General features: G+C 49.3%; 8 protein-coding genes across 8 annotated transcripts; 4 read left to right on the top strand and 4 right to left on the bottom strand.

The window, feature by feature from the left end:
* Positions 1-3,557: 3,557 nt before the first annotated feature.
* FVEG_05566 (hypothetical protein) lies at positions 3,558-4,001 on the bottom strand (the record flags this gene model as incomplete). The annotated part of the gene is made up of 2 exons (XM_018893819.1): positions 3,558-3,699; positions 3,793-4,001. The coding sequence occupies 2 exons, from the start codon at positions 3,999-4,001 to the stop codon at positions 3,558-3,560; spliced, it is 351 nt and encodes a 116-aa protein (XP_018750732.1).
* A 391-nt stretch (positions 4,002-4,392) lies between these two features.
* FVEG_05565 (hypothetical protein) lies at positions 4,393-5,925 on the top strand (the record flags this gene model as incomplete). The annotated part of the gene is made up of 1 exon (XM_018893818.1): positions 4,393-5,925. The coding sequence occupies one exon, from the start codon at positions 4,393-4,395 to the stop codon at positions 5,923-5,925; it is 1,533 nt and encodes a 510-aa protein (XP_018750731.1).
* Positions 5,926-6,402: 477 nt separating this feature from the next.
* FVEG_05564 (arginyl-tRNA synthetase) lies at positions 6,403-8,862 on the top strand. Its single transcript, XM_018893817.1, has 4 exons — positions 6,403-6,951; positions 7,001-8,205; positions 8,252-8,665; positions 8,715-8,862. The coding sequence occupies exons 1-4, from the start codon at positions 6,469-6,471 to the stop codon at positions 8,719-8,721; spliced, it is 2,109 nt and encodes a 702-aa protein (XP_018750730.1). The 5' UTR covers positions 6,403-6,468; the 3' UTR covers positions 8,722-8,862.
* A 646-nt stretch (positions 8,863-9,508) lies between these two features.
* FVEG_05563 (hypothetical protein) lies at positions 9,509-9,934 on the bottom strand (the record flags this gene model as incomplete). Its single annotated transcript, XM_018893816.1, has 1 exon — positions 9,509-9,934. The coding sequence occupies one exon, from the start codon at positions 9,932-9,934 to the stop codon at positions 9,509-9,511; it is 426 nt and encodes a 141-aa protein (XP_018750729.1).
* Positions 9,935-10,434: 500 nt separating this feature from the next.
* Positions 10,435-11,208, top strand: FVEG_15671 (hypothetical protein; the record flags this gene model as incomplete). Its single annotated transcript, XM_018904861.1, has 2 exons — positions 10,435-10,446; positions 10,507-11,208. 2 exons carry the CDS (start codon positions 10,435-10,437, stop codon positions 11,206-11,208), a joined length of 714 nt encoding a protein of 237 aa, XP_018750728.1.
* A 28-nt stretch (positions 11,209-11,236) lies between these two features.
* On the bottom strand, positions 11,237-12,474 carry FVEG_05562 (arsenical-resistance protein; the record flags this gene model as incomplete). Its single annotated transcript, XM_018893815.1, has 3 exons — positions 11,237-11,980; positions 12,031-12,173; positions 12,225-12,474. The coding sequence occupies 3 exons, from the start codon at positions 12,472-12,474 to the stop codon at positions 11,237-11,239; spliced, it is 1,137 nt and encodes a 378-aa protein (XP_018750727.1).
* A 1,648-nt stretch (positions 12,475-14,122) lies between these two features.
* On the top strand, positions 14,123-17,166 carry FVEG_05561 (hypothetical protein; the record flags this gene model as incomplete). The annotated part of the gene is made up of 4 exons (XM_018893814.1): positions 14,123-14,443; positions 14,498-14,866; positions 14,917-17,060; positions 17,112-17,166. The coding sequence occupies 4 exons, from the start codon at positions 14,123-14,125 to the stop codon at positions 17,164-17,166; spliced, it is 2,889 nt and encodes a 962-aa protein (XP_018750726.1).
* Positions 17,167-17,242: 76 nt separating this feature from the next.
* Positions 17,243-18,604, bottom strand: FVEG_15670 (hypothetical protein). The gene has a single exon (XM_018904860.1). The coding sequence runs from the start codon at positions 18,136-18,138 to the stop codon at positions 17,836-17,838; it is 303 nt and encodes a 100-aa protein (XP_018750725.1). The 5' UTR covers positions 18,139-18,604; the 3' UTR covers positions 17,243-17,835.
* Between the last annotated feature and the right edge of the window lie 126 nt (positions 18,605-18,730).

The raw sequence follows: 18,730 nt of genomic DNA, 5'->3' as shown, positions 1-18,730 counted from the left end.
CTTCAAAGCCGCAGTGGCTTGGCCGCATCTGGTGGATCGTCTTCATTGGATCCCCTGCGTTAGTGCGCATAGCGAGCCACTGGATTCTTCAACATTGGAGATCAGGGACTTGTTCTTCTTCGTTTGCATCATTGAAGTGGTTTGGAATGGAGCGAGTGCTGATCATGATACACACTCACTGATTACACTCGTAACGGCCAGAGATCAGAGTTAACCTTTCAGGTGTGACGGTTAGCAAACCGATCAAGCTTATCACCACAGGCGCTCAGAGATTGGACCGCCACGAAACAATAAAGCCACCATACCAAGCTCAATACCTTGATATGATAAGCTTCAGCAATTGCTGCTTTGAGCCAGAAACATCGTGCATGCTTGATAGCCCAGATTGACAAATTATGGGGAATCCTTAGGGTAAGCATTCGAATGCGTGCCATTATTACAGCTGCTGGAAACCGATTTATTCAGCTAGTCCCTCGTCTTCTCTGCTGGAGCTGGGACTCAGCCCTACGATCGTGATCACCAACTTCTGGTTCGTCTCCCAAGCGCATAGAGCTCGGCGATCTCGCAACCTCAAGCACCTCAGGCCGTGCACTCAACGTCTCTGCTGAGCTATGCGTAGGATGGAATAAACGACCAGGATGCTTGCATATTCCAACAGGCAAGGCAGAAAGATGCAGTGACACAGTGAATCACGAAGCACAAGCCCTTCTGATGGTATAAGGCCCCATTGAGCCTTCTGGACACAAAACCTTGCAGGGCGAGTATCTCAGACTGGGCATTGAAGTGCGAAGTACTTCTTCTAGATCTCCATCACCTCTGCGCTGATGAAATTTATAGGTTAGGTCGGCTACCGAGTGGCCCCCCAAGGCTCATGCAAACTATTCAAATCGGCTGCATATAGGCCTCATCCTCAGATGAATTCTGTTCATGCAACCCCAGCTGCCAGCGCCGAGTGTTCATGCCGTTGAACCCAAAACCTGTGGGTTCTCGGTCGACATTACAGACACAGATTCCGCCCCCAATTGATCCCACGAATCCGCATAGAATGATCACCTGAAGCGGCAACAGTCACGTCCTTCGGATTTTCTATCCTGTAGCTTCATCCGCCTGTCTGGCGCCTTAAAATGATCAGTAGAGATAGCAGCAGTCGAACGAAAGAGCTGTGCCAACGGAAATAGCTGGAGATAGACGAACAAGTATAAATGAGTGCCTTGAGCATACCTGAAGCAAGGGAACTAATATCCATGAAAGTACGGGTGCTGGCAGCATTGACTTTAGACAAGTCTTCACCTTGGTACTCCAGACGAGAACCCAGTCTGATCCTTCAAGCTCAAAGCATCTTTACGCAGCCGAAGTGACCAAATTGAGGCTTAGAGAACAGTGCCTGGTTCATCTCCGCGTTTCCCAGGCCTCGGCTACATGTGCAGCAATTCATCAATATTTGGTAAATGAGAAAATATCATCGTACTCCGGGCCTCTGCCGATTCGCAGCCTACCAGAAATCCAATCTCCTGCAAACTCATCCTGTCTCAACTAGTGCTTATTACGAAGCCGTACCGTCGACCAATCCGAGATCCATGTAATTCTCCGCGCCATTGCCAGACTAATTTGCCCCTAATGTGGAAGGGGAAGGGTTTGAGGCTGACGATGAAACGACAACACCAGTCTCATCTTTTTAGTTAGGAAACTCAAACGACGGTGAAAAGTATCGGATCTGGGGAAGAAACTTTGCAGCACAGAAGGGAACTTCAGGTGAGTTTTGGAAACATTCGTTTTTCCTCATGGAACTCAATTGCAGGCGACAGGGCTCGGTTACGGGGTCCAACAAAGCCCGAGTTCGCGAAGGTCTCCTTTTTCGCGAGATCAATGTCGCCAAGGTATTCAGGATTCGTGTATCGAATGAAAGCCCTGGTTATGACCCATCCAAGGATGCAGTAAGGCCAAATATGAAAACAAGATGATTTGTGTCTTGGGACTTTGGGTTAAGGTGAATAATGGTCATGATTTGCCCATTTTCTAGGTGATCCTTCGCGGAAAATACGGAGCGTGCATTACACTCGATATGAATCACGACAGGCTTCAACTATTAGTGACACTTCAGCTCGCTGCTGACCGCATGTTGATGAGGCATGAACCCTACAACGACCCTTGTTTGACAACACGGGGGCTAAAACATGGGTCCTCTCTGTTCCCTTTTTCGACGTCGCCTCACATCAAATTCACTTGATGAGGTGAACAGCCATGCATCCGCATATCAATGGCTGCAGAAAAGCGACCTGCAGTGGCTATGAACTCGAAAATTATAACTCAAAAGGAACAATCACGCGGAAGAGGCTTTTCTTGTGCATTGCAGCCAAGGATTAGGTGCAGATGCCTGTGGACATGAATAGGCGAACAATCTTACTTGCATCGACGCGAATTACTAAAAAGCCAAGTCACAGAAGAGAGACTTGGCTTCTGGGGAGACGAGAATAAGCTACAATATTGATCAACAGACGGACTCGCCAGAACAAGATCAGAGAAAAAGCTTGGTATTCTAGTGCAACGCGTATCCCGCAGTGGAGACTGGAGATTTTTCCAAGAAATTGCTCCGCAAGGATTTGAGGGCTGTGCTGGACTGTGAAGAACACTGTGTGTGAAGGATATCCAAATAGTGAAGCGAGAGCTGATCAAACAAAGAAATGATTGCCATATGATCAGAATTATGAGTGATTATGTGCTGGCAATAAAGAAGTCTCTTCTTTTCGATCAAAGGGAGACAAAGGATATGCGGCAACAGTTGAAGAATTCAAGACCAATGAAGTGACGAATCTCGTATAAAATTAGATGATTCAGCGGAGCCAGCAGAAGTTTAGTTACGAGCCTAATTCTACCGCCGTCTCCCTAGTCCGAGAAAGGAGAACAGCAGAAGACCGTGGATGTCTCTTGTCGAATGTTGCTCATTGGATCCAGATGTTCTTTGACGTCCGATGGGGGGCAGTGCAGCCTATTTTTTCTTCTCGCTCACAGATGCCCCATTTGTTTGGGCAAGGGAGTAAGGCTTTGTTACTCATAGCGGAAGCTTGACCACGTCACGGACCTCTTTTTGTAACAACGACCAATCGAGGGCGAGGCGAGAGTCATTACACTGACATATTCCTTGAATGTCCTGACTTGGCTTTTAGGCGCCCCTGGCTCAACTAAACGCGGGAATATGCTGTAGAGACGTCGACAGACGGCGCGGTTCAGTGGGCGCCTTTTGTTGGACATACGGAAGTACGAATAAGGTGTCAGGGCTCCAATTAGGATTCGGCCCCCTGAAACTCGCATGCCATCCCGTTCATCATGATCGATCAGTGTCTCGCCATCCCCTAGAACTTTCGATCGTCTCTTGTGTTGCCCGTTACATAATGCATCGTGACTTGTGCAGTGTCACACTGTCTCAGAACCAGACAATGGCGTTTGAGTTTCTTCAAACAGAGAACAAGGGGGTTGGCTGTTTCTGATGATCACAACACCCAAGTGAGGCTTTATGACGAATCGTGTTCACTCGTGGGAAATGTTTTGCTTAAACTTGTTTACTTCTGTCTTTTTGCCGCCGCCCACAAGACCAAGAAGAAAAACCAACAGAGGGTAGTGTGCATTAGAGGGGGCGAGCTGCGTTTCAAAATTCTAGCCCATCGTGCGTTGGTGTTGATGGCCTCGACAAGGTAGCGCTGACTGCTCCTCCTCCCTGGAAGACCGTTAACTGGAGTCCGCCCGGGTACGACAACAGCACAGTATGAAAAATTCTCTCCACTAGAAACGACTTACACATGGAGGGCTCTCTTAGTGCTTTTGCCCAGGCGGGCCCTGCCGCTGAGACCACAAAATTTAGAAGCGGCGGCGCCGGTGTGGTGGCCACGAGCCAATAGGGGGACGAAACGCCAGGACGTTACAGGGGGCTGTTCTCCGGGACCCTGGCTTGCAAGCGTTCCTGAGTGGCGGCGGCATTGAGACCACCTCCACTTAGCCTTAGCCATTAGCTCCCAGGTTGTTTGCTGTCGTCCTTGTGCTCCTGGGAATGGGATGCTCTCCCGATGGAGATAGATGAGCTTCAATCCCCATATCAGGCCAGGAGCGTCCCGTCCATCCTGTCCACTTTCTTTCTTTCCTCTCCTCGTGATTCATTAATATCTAGGCCCCTCCCCCGTACGTGCATCTCGTTCGTCTGGTCTCTTCCTTATTCTCACTCTCGTTTGTGATCAACTGATTCCTACTGCTCTTGGCCTTTTCCTTTGAGCATCCTCTCTCTATTTCCTCTCTCATCTTTCTGATCGAACTGAATATCCCTTCACCCTTGCACGCCTGCTGGCAGGATACCATCTCTCTCATCTTTTCAATAAATCGACATCGAACGCGATAATCGGCACCATGGGCGACAGCTATTCTTCTACTTCTGGCCATACAGCCACCACGGCCGTCAACCGACCAACAATTGACACCAACACTGAGACCCAAGCGAAGCCTCAATCCCCTAACAGTGATCCTGCACGTCTTCAAAGTCTCGACACTTCAAATGAGAAGCGCCTGCACAGTCTCGAAATCCCCCTCGACAATGTTCGCTCTCCCCCTTCTCCCGCCGTAGGCGTCAACCCGGCTCTTTTCCGCAAGCAAACCTCCCTCGACATTGACGACTACTTCACCGGTCCTCGCGATCTTCAGAAGCACTCGAAATGGCCACTCGTCATGCAGATGCACGGCTCTATCATGCCAAAGTTGATCATCCCTCTGGTTGCCATTGGTGCCTGGTCGACTGCCATTACACTCATCCACGACAAGGTCCATGACATTTCTGTTGACTCTGTCCTGCTTACCATTCTGGGTTTCGTCGTCGGTCTGAGTCTGTCTTTCCGATCCTCGACTGCGTACGAGCGTTATGCCGAAGGTCGCCGATACTGGGGTATGCTTACCATGGCTTCCCAGACATTGGGCCGGATCTTCTGGATTCATGCCAAGGATGTCCCTGACCAAGACCCTCGCGAGACTATTCTCAAGAAGATTGGCGCGATGAACCTCATTGTCGCTTTCTCAGTTTCTCTTAAGCATGCCCTTCGATTCGAGCCCTACAGTGCCTACCCCGATCTGGAGCATCTCATCGGCCATCTCAACACATTTGCCAAGGATGCCACTGCCGCTGATCCTGATGGCCCTGCTATGAAGAAGAAGAACATGTTTAAGTCCGTTGGAGAGTACCTTGGTGTGTCGTTTGCTCAGAGTAACCCCCGTAAGGCTCTTAAGAAGACCGACAAGCCTCTTGGCAACCTTCCTCTCGAGATTCTCAACCACCTCGCCATCACCATCGATCGAATGGTCGCTCAGGAGCAACTTCCTGTCCCAATGCAGCAGACTCTTGCTTACAACCACCTCACAATGATGAACGACTGCATGACTGGCTGTGACCGTGTTCTCAACACTCCTCTCCCCATTGCTTACACCATTGCTATCAGCCAGATCACCTTCGTCTATGTCTTTGTCCTCCCCTTCCAGCTTGTCGATAAGCTCCAATATATCACGATTCCGGCTTCTGTTGTCGCCGCTTATATCATTTTCGGACTTCTATTCATCGGCCAAGAAATCGAAAACCCCTTTGGACACGACGTCAACGATCTTCCTCTCGAGGTCTACTGCGATCAGATTGCGGCTGACATGGATATCATTGCGTCTCATGATAAGCGCGAGCCGGATGCATTCCTCCTCAGCCACAACAGCATGCCTCTCTACCCTGTCAGCACTGCCTCTTCCAACGCATGGATGAAGCGAAGTGACGAGAAGCTCCGCCAGACTATCAGGGACAAGCCCAACACCATGTTTGAGTGGCGCAAGGAGATTGCCCGTAAGAAGTTGAACGGTGGCAAGTTTGGCACAAACGATATGAAGATGAACCCTGGCGACCATAACGTCTAGATCTTTCCTTGTTATACCCCTCTAATGCATGTTGCATAGACTTCTCGAGGGAGTTGTCTGACAACTACGGCGCATCAAAATAAGCTATGTCTAGTTTCGGTTCTTTATTAATTTGGTTGGTTTGCTCTGAAGGACCTCAGAGGGGTTGCTTCATGTTAAGTGTGAAAAGGTTTGGCAAATATCACTGGGTGTTTTAAATGGTCAGCAATAGCGTTTCAGTCTGTTCAATCTTCAATACAAATTGACCCAAGAATTGTTTCCTGTATGAGTCTGGAAGGACTATGTATTTGGCTGTGACTCAATATGAAGGTCGCATGAAGTTGAGTATAATCATTATCTTATCATGGCCTGACCTGACATGGATGGAGGGGTAAAATCGGAGCGGAATTTCAAGGCAACCGTGCCCCGCGATTTCAAGCTCTGCATCCGTCCCCGGCGAATGATGACTCGCAGGAAAGAAGTAAAAGAGTCAAAGCCATCCATTTTTTTGTGTTAACCCTTGAGCCCACTTGACTCACACTCACTCGCTCGGAATCGCCATTGATGCTCGCGCGGCGCTTCGCTTCCTCCACCTTTTTCTCTTCTTTTACTTCTTGTTATATTGTGACATCCTCTTTGCCATTGCGACAAGCTTTTGTCCAGACTCGTACCCTTTCTCTACTCTCGACTCGTCAGTCCCCGCGACAACAGACATTGCATCGCGACTACAAGTACCCCTCCTCTATCAAACATATACGCACCATGGCGACAGACGCCAACGCTCTCGCCGACCAGCTCCAGCAGCTTGGTCTCGACAACATCGAGACTTCTTTCCCTGGATGTCACCCTGATACCAACCCAGTCGATATCTACCGTTCACACATCACAAGTCTTTTGGCGCCTATTACTGGTGTTGATCCTAAGATTATCTACCCCGCCATCCAGTGGACTCAGACTCTCGACAAGGGAGATGCTATTCTCGCTGTTCCTGCTCTTCGAGTGAAGGGCAAGAAGCCTCAAGAGCTTGCTGAGGAATGGGTTGCTCAGGCGAGTCGCATAAAATTGCAATTGCTGAATTATAGCTAACATGATCAAGTTCCCCGAGTCACCTCTTATTGAGAAGCCTACCGCTGCTGGTCCCTTCATCTCCTTCTTCTTCAAGCCCAACAAGCTTACCAGCATGCTCCTCCCTACGATCCGAAAGCGCGCCAACAACTACGGCAAGAATCCTTACAACGGTCTCCGAGACCCTAACGACCCCAACTCTGACAGGAAGCGAATGATTGTCGAGTTCTCTTCACCCAACATTGCCAAGCCTTTCCACGCTGGCCATCTCCGAAGTACCATCATTGGTGGTTTCCTCGCTTCTTTGTACGAGAGCGCTGGATGGGAGGTTACCCGAATGAACTACCTTGGTGACTGGGGTAAGCAGTATGGTCTGTTGGCTTTGGCTTGGGAGAAGTGGGGTGACGAGGAAGCCCTCAAGGCTGACCCTATCAACCACCTCTTCAATCTCTACGTCCGAATTAACCAGGATATGTCCGCCGAGAAGGAGGAGATTGCGGCCAAGAAGGCCGCTGGCGAGGACATCACCTCGCTTGAGGAGAAGTCCCTGGACGAGCAAGCCCGAAAGTACTTCCGACGAATGACAGACGGTGACAAGGAGGCCGTTGAGCTCTGGCGACGATTCCGAGATCTCAGCATTACCCGATACAAGAAGACCTATGCCCGACTCAACATTGAGTACGACGAGTACTCAGGAGAGTCTCAGGTTCCTGAGGAGGACATGGAGAAGGCCGCTAAGGTCCTCTCTGAGAAGGGCCTTACTGAGGATGCTAATGGTGCTATCCTCATTGACTTCTCCAAGCACGTCCCTGGCAAGCCTGGTAAGAGTCTCGAGAAGGTCATTCTCCGAAAGAAGGACGGCACTGCTCTGTACCTCACCCGAGATATCAGCGAGCTTCTCAACCGACATGAAAAGTACAACTTTGACCACATGATCTACGTCGTTGCTTCTCAACAGGATCTCCACTTGAAGCAACTCTTCAAGACCATTGAGCTTATGGGCCACGAGGATATTGCTAAGAAGTGCCAGCACATCAACTTCGGTATGGTTCTTGGCATGAGCACCCGAAAGGGTACTGTCAAGTTCCTTGACGATATTCTCCGTGATGTTGCCGACAAGATGCACGAGGTCATGAAGAAGAATGAGACCAAGTACTCCCAGGTCGAGAACCCTGAGGCTGTTGCCGATATCCTTGGTATCAGCAGCGTTATGGTCCAGGACATGTCCGGAAAGCGGTATGTATCCTGAACTCATTGAAAAGTTTGTTACTAACAATCCTAGAATCAACAACTACAAGTTCGACATGGACGTCATGACCTCTTTCGAGGGTGACACTGGTCCCTACCTCCAGTACGCTCATGCTCGTCTGTGCTCTATCCGCCGACGAGTCGGTCTCTCCGATGAGGAACTGGCCACCGCCAACTACGATCTTCTGACTGAGAAGCACGCTACCGACCTCGTCCGACTGCTTAGCCAGTGGCCCGACGTTGTCCAGAACACTCTCAAGACCCTTGAGCCCACCACCATCTTGACATACCTGTTCAAGATGACACACGTTCTCAGCTCCAGCTACGATCACCTCCGAATTGTCGGCAGCGAAGCCGAGCTCCAGAAGGCTCGTATGGCTCTGTACGATGCTGCCCGAATTGTCCTTCACAATGGCATGAGTCTGCTTGGTCTTACACCTGTTGAGCGGTATGTTTCCTAAGATGCCGATTTACGAGTAATTGCTAATGATGTACAGAATGTAAGCTACAGTTTGAACGAGAATGTGTAAAAGAAATGGGACATGGATTTACAGAGGGGCATGGAATGATGGGCGTCGAGTCTTATCTCGACTGATGGCGCATTAGACGAGACTATGAAAAGTTTTAATATACCCATTCAACTTATCTTTCTGATGCCTCTGATCATTGTTGTTTCAGAGCGCCTAGCCTGACTTGAAGTGAAATATTTGTCCAGCCTCAGCCGCTGGGCAGAGGAATTTGACGGACTGCACTCACCAGGCTCAAGAGTCGCCCCCAAAGCAGCACAAATGCCGAGGAGTCATGGACTCGTCCGCATCGATGAGTCTGGTTATCCAGAGTGTTCCTTGAAAATGGTAGGCTTATCGGCCTGAGTCACATACTCAGCCACTTCATCGAGTCTGTCTGATATCAGAGTGAAATCGGACAAGGCGTTTGACGCAAGTACATAACCCAAATCACCATCAAGTGGCAGCAATTGAGAGTCATGTGTTTTGATGATGAATGATATTTTTATGTTTTGCCCCTAGCTGAGATTTTCGGCCGTGATTCCCATGCGTTGTTCCCTTATTTCTCTATAATACAGCAGCCTGTCGATTTAAGGCTCAATTGATCCTTTCACTGTTGAGCCGCAACAGAATCTGAATCTTGCGCGATTGCAAATCGTTATGCCTTCCCATTCGTGATGTCCTGACCTCTAGCAACCTTCATAGTCGTACAATCATCCCATCTTGACTCTCCACCAATTTTCGCCGTCGTTGACACATAGATACCTCCGTAACCCCAATCGCCCTCAAGCAGAAGGTACCTTGGTCCGGATCTGAACGCCGTGCCAGCCCTTGACAAGATCACCAAGAGCAGCATTCACCATGCGCTGCTGCTTGAGAATTGTCTGGCCCTTGAAAGCAGGGGATGTGATATCGATGGCGTACATACTCCCACAACCACCCGAGACATCTTGGACAAGTAACTCGGTGGGTTGAAGCTTCTCGGAGAGTATTTCGGCGATGGCAGATTCAGCAGGGCTCATGGAAGGCAGATCGGGCTCTTCCTCAACGGCGGCGGAGAATCGAGTCGAAGAAGTCGAAAGAAGTCTTCGGGGCGTTGATGGAGGTATTTGTGTTGTAATGCGGGTGATGGTCGTAGGAGCGCGGACGAGGGTGCGCAGAGGAAGACGAGCAGAGCGCGTTGCTGCGCGGCGACAGGTATTGCAGATCATTGTGATAAGGCGTAATTGGATCAATTGGCTTTTGCTGAAGGAGAGGTGAAGGAAGTTAATGACGATGGTGGAGTTTGAGTCTGGACCGAAAGATGGGATTACCTAATTGGGATACATGGAGAAGGAAAAAATGTGGAGGGGTTTGTAATCGAGCGATCACAGTTTGTGGGCGTGGGTCGAAATGGAGATGAATGCTGTTGTTTTATTGCTTCGATTGATCTACACTCATAAATACAGAGTACAGTGCTCCCTAGTATACCTCTGAGAGGTCTCTTCACTGAAGGACTGAGTACCGAAGAGTCATTACCGAGTTCGTATTAGATACAAGCCTGGTGGGACCGGAAAACTATTGCTGTTGTACGACGCCTTTTCAGACAATATTTTTTTCCCAACCAATTCGACTCATTCTCCAGCGTATTTTGCCCAATACCCCAGTCTATCATCTCACCTGAGCTGAGCCCGTCTCATCTCAGCTGGTGGTAATTCACACCTAACCCATCATGCCACGCAAGGTATAATATCCCCCCCCCCCCCCTTGCTCCCGTATATCCGTTAATACTAAGCCCGAATAGACTCGAACCCCCGAGTCTCTCGCTCTCAATCGCGAGAACCAGCGTCGCTCTCGCGCAAGACAGCGTGAATTGCTCGACGATCTGCAGAATCGCGTGCGTGAGTTTGAGCGTCGCGATGGCCAGGCTACGCTGGAGATGCAGCGTGTTGCGAGGGCTGTTGCGGGTGAGAATGCTGCGCTGAGAGGTTTGCTTGCTGCGAAGGGCGTGTCGGCTGAGGAAGTTGAGGCTCATGTTGAGGCTGTGAGGCATGGGGAGAAGATGGTCGCCAGAGCGGGCGTGGTGACTGTTACGCCTGTTTCTACGCCGTCTTCTAATGCTTCACCTGTTGTCATTGCCTCGAGACCTATGCCGTGCTCACAGCCTCAAGCATGTGGTCCCATGAAGGAGAATAGTAACCCTCCATTTGCAATCCAGCCAAAGATGTATTCGCCGCCAACACCTGCTACGACTGCTACGTCTTGCACAGAAGAATCAGGCTGCTGTCCCAGACCACAACCTGTGTCGCAGCCACAGCAACAGCCCGTACACCAACAACCAAAATCTCTTGACAAAATTCACTGCATGGAAGCTGCTACTATCCTCGCTCAGATCCGAGGCCAATCAGACATATCTCGAGCTCGAGCTTCCCTTGGATGTGCCGAAGGCGAAACCTGTATGGTCCGCAACGCGGATTTGCTCAATTTAATGGATGAGATGACCTGATGCTATATTTCGCTACATATCCCAAAACTCAGTTCTTCCAGTTCCATCTATCAGAGACCCACCGCAGGAGATACACCAACCCCAAAAGCACCGGAACCTCGATCAGAGGGCCAACTGTCGCCGCAAGCGCTTGGTCACTGCTAGGTCCGAACGTGGTAATAGCCACTGCTATGGCAAGCTCGAAATTGTTGCTTGCCGCAGTGAAACTCTGCGTTGTAGAGAGAGGGTATCCGAAGCCTGCATGCCGAGATACCAGAAGTGTTGCGAAGAAGATTATGACGAAGTAGACGATGAGGGGGGCTGCGACGCGTACTACAGACACGATCTGATGGACCACTTGATGGCCTTGGGAAGCGAAGAGGATGAGGATGGTGTAAAGAAGGCCGATGAGAGACCACGGGGAGATGATGCGCAAAAAGACACGCTCGTACCACTCTGGCCCGGCTATCTTTCGCAGGGAGAAACGAGTGATGATAGCTGCGCCAAGGGGAATGCCGAGAAATACTGCTACGCTGGTTGCAACGGTTGAGTATGACACCTCAAGAGAGCCCTCCTCTCCACTGATCACCGATATAAAGAATACAGACATCGGCGCGTATAGAGCCATCTGCAGTATCGAGTTGATGGCCACAAGGATAGCGCAGTATTCGGCGTCACCGCCCGCAAGACCGTTCCATATGAGCACCATGGCGATGCAGCGTGCGAGGCCCACGAGGATAAGACCGATGCGAAGTTCGGGCTTGTCTGGGAGAAAGGCCCATGCCAAGCCGAGCTATCATTGTCAGGATATTGTATGTTTGATGAATTGGAGCTATGTCTTACCATCAGAAAGGGTGCAACTATCCAGTTGATGAATATGCTGAAAAGTATTTGCTTCCAGACGTCGCGCTGGGAGAAGATCTCGTGGAGGCTCTCGTATCGGACTTTGCAGAGGATGGGATACATCATAACGAGGAGACCGACAGCTAGCACATCTGATTAGTATACTTGTATCACCGGATAAGCTGTTTATATACCTATTGGAACAGAAACGCCAACAAACTTGCCCTTCTCAAGAGCCGGTCCAGTCGAAGGGACAAAGTTGCCCAAGATAATACCGACTACCATGGCGAGGAAGATCCATACTGCTAGAAAACGATCAAGCCACCCGAGGGATTTGAAAGCTGATACGTTTTCCTTCTCTTTGGGTTCTTCGGATGGTTGTATATTGCGCTCGGTATCGCGAGTAGAGGGTTGCTCTTTTGTATGAGGATCTGGTTCCGACATATTGTCTTCGCTGGTGTCTGCCGTCTTAGAACTTGGTCAATATGATGTAAAGTTTTAAGCTTAATTTTTGCATTGGAATCAGGGAGAAGAGTATAAATTAAGAAATGATTCACTTGGACAGCAATGTCGCATTTCTGAGTTTCTGATCCAACCCTTTTGAACATTTCATCACTCGGGATGGTGTAACGGACCAATCACAGATGGGGCATGACACAGTCCCTCCGGAGACGGCGCCGGAGGCACGGAGCTTGTTCTCGGCGTGGCCACTCACAACGGGATTATCTTATCTGCCGGATCTATCTACATGCGATGAGAGTCAAATGCCGTGGTGAGCTATAAGGCGTACAGCTGGGTCGAGGAAAGACATTTTCAAAAGTGCATGCTCTTCTGTTATCGTTCTCAGTCAACACGGTCATGGTCTTTTGGGTGGTTGGTAGCGATATCGGTGAATGAGTCAAGCTTTTGTTGGAAGTTGTGTCGTACAGAGTCGGGCGTTGAGTTCGAATCGGTATTGTGTAACTTCGCGCGGGAACAATCACGAGCAACGGCGTCACACAACGGGCCTACCGTTCAACGGTGATACAAAACGTGGTGCATCTAGGTACCCGTTGCATTCTCAACGCCGCACAACGATAAAAGTCGGTGATAACAGTGAAGCACCAATTCAACAGCATGTGAAAAGAAACAAGTTGTCACATCATGATCAATCAATCACCTCATGTTCGCCCCATCTTCAAAAATTTAAAATCAAGAATTCTTTTCTCAATTTTATTTTAGAAACGTCTCCCGCCCTGCATATGCATGCACGCATAAGGTGTCGTGGGCCCAATAGGCTACGTGTATCCAAGCAAAGACTAGTGCGCGTTTCTTTTTATGTACCGCAAATACGAGGTTCAGCTTGGTACGACACGGGAAGTGCTGCATAAGTCTTGCATACCGGGATGGATTCCGTGGATAGTGTTATCTGATGCATGATTTCACCAAGGAAACAAATGTCAAGGGAACAAGGCCATGCATAGTAAGGTAGCATTTGTTTCTCCTGACGATCGTGGGGCAGATTAAGATGCGCAAGGAGGATCAAGAGGATCGGATGACGATATTGATTGAGTTTCAAGTGACGGAACTTACATAGTAGTATTCGCTTTGGTCAGAGTTAAAAGGCTGGTGGTTGACGGTTTGGTGGTTGAGTTGTTATACCACCGCAAACTTGCATACAACTAGACCATTTTCAACCATGAATTTACCTCGATTTGTCTCGACTGCATGTACGCGCAATCGTCTCATGCGGCTCTATCATAGATGACTTCTATGTTTAGCGACATGATGGGGACCCAGTTTCATCATCCGTGCAGTGCCTGTCGATCTCATGTTGACAACCCAGCCCAACCCAACCAACCTCCGCCTGCAGATTCCTCAGCTACCAAGTGATACCGACTCTTTCACTTGCTGCAACTAACCATTTAGTCCATTGGTAGAGAATATCCCAAGACATTTGCTGCAAATATACGAATATCTTGTCTTCTTATTCGTAGGATTGCTCCTCATGGCCTGAAATCTCGTAAAGTCCACTATCCCGCAGAAACCCACTTTCTTTCTTTTCTTTCCATGATGGGGGATCAACCCACAGCTTGTGGTCAATAATGGGGCTATGATGATCGTATATAGAATCCCCAGCCAACCTATTTCCAAGGCGGATATGTTGGGATCAGGTTTTTTTTTATCTCGTTTAAATCCTCCCTTTCTTCGTTTTCCTTTCTCTTTCCCTTTCCCTTTCTCGTATCTTGGTGATTTTCTTCGTGATTGCGGAGAACGTGATTTGGTGTATTTCTTTTTCATCATGGTGCGATTAAGCATAGTCACTGCGCTATACGCTGTGGTGGTTAGCGCAGTGGACTTTGATAAGATCGCGGTTGGGAAGGGTCATAGTCGGTTACCGGGTGCTTATATCTTTGAGTTTGAAGAGAATCATGTTCGTATACTTCATCTCTTATATCCCTTTCCATAACTAACGGAGCTTAACTAGGACTGCGCCGACTTCTTCGCCAAGGCTTCGGCTCGAGGCAAGACTCGTATGCAGTACAACTACAAGCTATTCAAGGGAGCTTCGATCCAATTCACCGACATCGACAATGCTGAAGACCTAGCTTCCGAGATGGCCTTACTACCGGGCATCAAGCAAAAGTGGCCTGTTCAGACATTCAGTATCCCCAAGCCAGAGGTTCACTGGACGGGTATACCGGGAATGGAGTACAAGTCTATTCAGAAACGAGGCTTTGAAGAGAGAGATACTATGAATGATACGTTTTCGCCACATGTCATGACGCAGATTGATAAGTTGAGGGCAGAGGGTATCACGGGCAAGGGTCTCAAAGTTGCCCTCGTTGACAGTGGTGTAAGATATCTTCACACTCTCCCTAACACCGAGAACTAACATCTATACAGGTTGACTACAAGCATCCAGCCCTTGGAGGCTGCTTCGGCAAAGACTGCCTCGTCTCCTTCGGTACTGATCTCGTAGGCGACGCATACGACGGCCTTAACAACGCCAAACCCGACAACGACCCCATGGACTGCGCCGGCCACGGCACCCACGTCGCCGGAATCCTCGCTGCCCAAAAGAACACAATGGACTTCACCGGCGCCGCACCCGGTGTGCAAATAGGAGCGTACCGCGCGTTCGGCTGTAACGGCGAAGCTGGCAACGACGTCCTTATCGCAGCGTTCAACCAGGCGTTTGAAGACGGTGCAGATATCATCTCGGCTTCCATCGGCGGTCCGTCAGGCTGGTCTGAGGAACCGTGGGCGGTGGCTGTTTCGAGAATCGTCGAGCAGGGCGTTCCTTGTGTTCTTGCCGCGGGCAATTCAGGGGCCATGGGAATGTTTTATGCGAGTACGGCTGCGAATGGGAAGAAAGTTACTGCTGTTGGGTCGTACGACAATACCAAGTCTCTTGCGCTCCTGAATGCGTCGAAATACAGCATCGAAGGAGGGCCTGAGCATGAGTTTGGACACTTGAGTGGTAAGCCGAGTGCCTGGAAGGGCGTGAAGCTACCGCTCTGGGCACTCAGCTACGACACTTCTGTCGCTGATGATGGTTGTGATGAGTGGCCCAAGAACACCCCTGATCTCAGCAAGTATATCGTTCTTCTCCGACGAGGTTCGTGTACTTTCGATGCCAAAGCTGCCAACGCAGTCAAAGCTGGTGCAAAGTACATCATGTTCTACAGCAACAAGGAAGATCTCGCTCCTTTCGACGTATCTTCCGTCGCGGGTATCAAAGCAGCAAGCATCGTGTCTCCTGAACAGGGCGCAGAATGGATCGCTTCCCTGAAAGAAAAGAAGAAGATTACTCTGAGCATGTCGGACGGAAGCGACGGCAACGTTATTCTCGAACAGAAGCACAACAACGTCACGGCCGGTGCAGCGAGTACCTTTTCCTCCTGGGGTCCAACATGGGAAATGGACGTGAAGCCTCAATTCGGAGCCCCAGGCGGTAAAATCCTCTCAACATACCCCCAAAGCATGGGAAGTTATGCCGTGTTATCAGGTACTTCCATGGCTTCACCCCTCGTCGCTGGCATCTTCGCCCTCATCGCAGAAGCCAGGGGCACACGCGACCCAGCACTCATCGAGAACCTCCTTTCAGCGAGTGCAAACCCGCAGTTATTCAACGACGGGAAAATGTTCTATGACTTCCTCGCGCCTGTTCCGCAGCAGGGCGGCGGTATCGTGCAGGCTCACGATGCCGCCCACGCAAAAGTTCTTTTATCACGATCGAGTCTTTCGTTCAACGACACGGATCATTTCCCTGAGTCGTTGAACTTTACGGTTAAGAATACGGGCAAGAAGCAGATCGATCTGCAGATTTCTCACGTCCCGGCCGTTACGATGTTTACGCTTGTTGAGAATTACATTTATCCTGATGAATTCCCTAATGACTTCTCCAAAGAGCATGCTAGTCTCAAGTTCAGCGAGTCAAAGCTTACTATCGATGCTGGTGAAAGTATTGTCATTGAGGTTCTGGCTACGCCTCCCAAGGGTCTGAACGCAACGCGTTTGCCTGTTTGGTCGGGTTATGTAACTATTAACGGCACTGATGGAACATCTCTTTCACTTCCCTACCAAGGCTTGACGGGATCTCTTCACGACTCAGTGGTTCTTGGGCCTAAAGATACATGGATCGCAAACTCAACCGACGAGAACCGTTTCCCCATTGCAGACAACACAACGTGGACACTCCCCAAGCCAGGCACAGCAAACAACCTCACCGACACACTACCCGGTCTCACGTGGTTCCTCGCTCTAGGCTCAGCAAAGCTTCACGCTGAAGTCATGCCGGTGACAACCGAGAAACCTACATCGTCCAAAAAGCCGCGCGTTATCGGGGAGCCCGCTGACTTTCCCGTGCTGTGGAACGCAATGGGTGTTAACTCGCAAGCCTTCACTGGTGAACTTGCGGACGGCACTTTTGCCCCTGCGGGACAGTACGTTGTGAGATACAGAGCGCTGAGAATCTTTGGTGATGAGAAGAAGGAGGAGGATTGGGACGAGGCGTATTCGCCTGTGTTTACGATTCGATATGAAAAGTAAGAGTTGTTTCTATGCTTGCAAAGGCATCATGAGTAATTTTCTTTCAGTTTCTTGTACAAAAGCATCAAAGAGGTAATAGGGTTCGGGAAAGGTCATGGGTAAATGGGTATTGGTTAATTATCTGGATAATCAAGGATAGAATAGAACATAGATCTAGCTGCATATAGACAGCGCAAAGAATGGATTCAGTTTATAATTTTAGACCATACCATTGACTTGACTCAAGCATTGGTTTTTGATGTAACACTATATAAAATTATATCATTAATGTGTTTCTTGAAGAGTTATCGTGCAGTGTTACAAATGGGAGGTCCATGGAAATGTTCACCATCGGGCAGGTCAAAGCATATCTGCCTGCACCAATGAGTTGACCCCACAGAGAAAAGATGCTTGAGGTATATCCACGACGAACAAATCAAGAGGTTGGAAAGATCTGAGAGATGTTGACTAAATGTGTGCAATGCCGGGCTGTTAGCTGAGCGTGTGAGGGAGTGACCTTGGGCCGTCAGCTCCGAAACTACTTCATCAGGCACCATCACGGCCAAAGACAAAATCAGTAACCTCCGGCAATGAGGAAAGAAGCCTAGAAGTATCACTGGAGCCTGAAATCCTATTCCCAGACTCTCTCATGCACATGATGGGTGCTGGGGAAGAGAGACACTGTCCACAGCCTGGCAACATCCACATACGAATGTCACCAGGCGTCTAGATGGGTGTAGAATCTCGCACACTATCATCTTATGCCCATATGAGATGATGAAGTGTGTATTCTCATGAAATCAATGGCGGATGTTTGGGTATCGGTAAGTGGGAGATGGTCAAGTGTGTACGAGTTGCTGGAGGGTTACTGACGTAAGTCAAAGGCGGAGTGACTGCTTCAACCAAAGAATGATCGTGGTCTAGAACGACATGCAGCCAACTGATTTTATCTGGGTGACCATTTCTGAGGGATACCCTCGGGATTGTCGTTGTGTAGGTTGATGTTGGCGCCAATGACACCTTCACCCAAAGCATGTGTCTAGTGCAAGTCGGCAGTTTGTGAAGTGGGCTACCCTTCATGAACCTTGATAACATTCGAATTTGAGTGCGTAATGATGGCTGTCTCGGAGACTGAAGCCTACGTTTGCGTAGTACGTAGGTATTCGGGTGTCTTCTCCTCACTTGTACAAGTCTTGAAGGTCACTTGTGATGGTATAGTGGTGGGTCATAGTATGAGTTTCATTTTGAGTCTTTGAGTGGCCGCTATCACGTACAGGCTTTATCCAAAGTCTGTGAAACGAAATGATAAGAACCATTGTCTGTCTCACGCAAGGTGCCGTATGTATAAGACGTCAATGCATGCCCTGCCAACGAGATACTACGTTGTATGTCTGGGCATGTCGTGCAAAACCAACCATCAACTTATCATTCTGAGGGGCTCTACTCTGTAGACCTCATGTCATGGCGTAAGCCACGTGGTGAGATGGAGGCGCCAAAGACTGGATCGGATAGATAAAGCTGGTGATACTCGTAGATTAGTATGTGAGTAAGTAGCAAGGGTTGATAGGCAGCCGCATTCTTTCGATGGAGATCACATGATTATATCTCATCTCGGCGCGGATTATTATGCTCCGTTGAGCAACTAACCAATAGGGCACTTGCTGATCCTTCAGGCAGCAGCATTTCC

This window comes from Fusarium verticillioides, chromosome 3 (assembly GCF_000149555.1).
Source record: "Fusarium verticillioides 7600 chromosome 3, whole genome shotgun sequence".
NCBI lineage: Eukaryota > Fungi > Ascomycota > Sordariomycetes > Hypocreales > Nectriaceae > Fusarium > Fusarium verticillioides.
This window is presented reverse-complemented; position numbering and strand designations above follow the sequence as displayed.

What these genes read in the sequence shown, in the direction of transcription:
- FVEG_05564 (XM_018893817.1), top strand. Translation starts at nt 6,469, where the DNA reads ATGCTCGCGCGGCGCTTCGCTTCCTCCACCTTTTTCTCTTCTTTTACT. An exon ending in CTGAGGAATGGGTTGCTCAG is followed by an intron (nt 6,952 to 7,000) that starts GCGAGTCGCATA and finishes AACATGATCAAG; the next exon opens with TTCCCCGAGTCACCTCTTAT. An exon ending in CAGGACATGTCCGGAAAGCG is followed by an intron (nt 8,206 to 8,251) that starts GTATGTATCCTG and finishes TAACAATCCTAG; the next exon opens with AATCAACAACTACAAGTTCG.
- FVEG_15670 (XM_018904860.1), bottom strand. Translation starts at nt 18,138, where the DNA reads ATGTTATCAAGGTTCATGAAGGGTAGCCCACTTCACAAACTGCCGACT.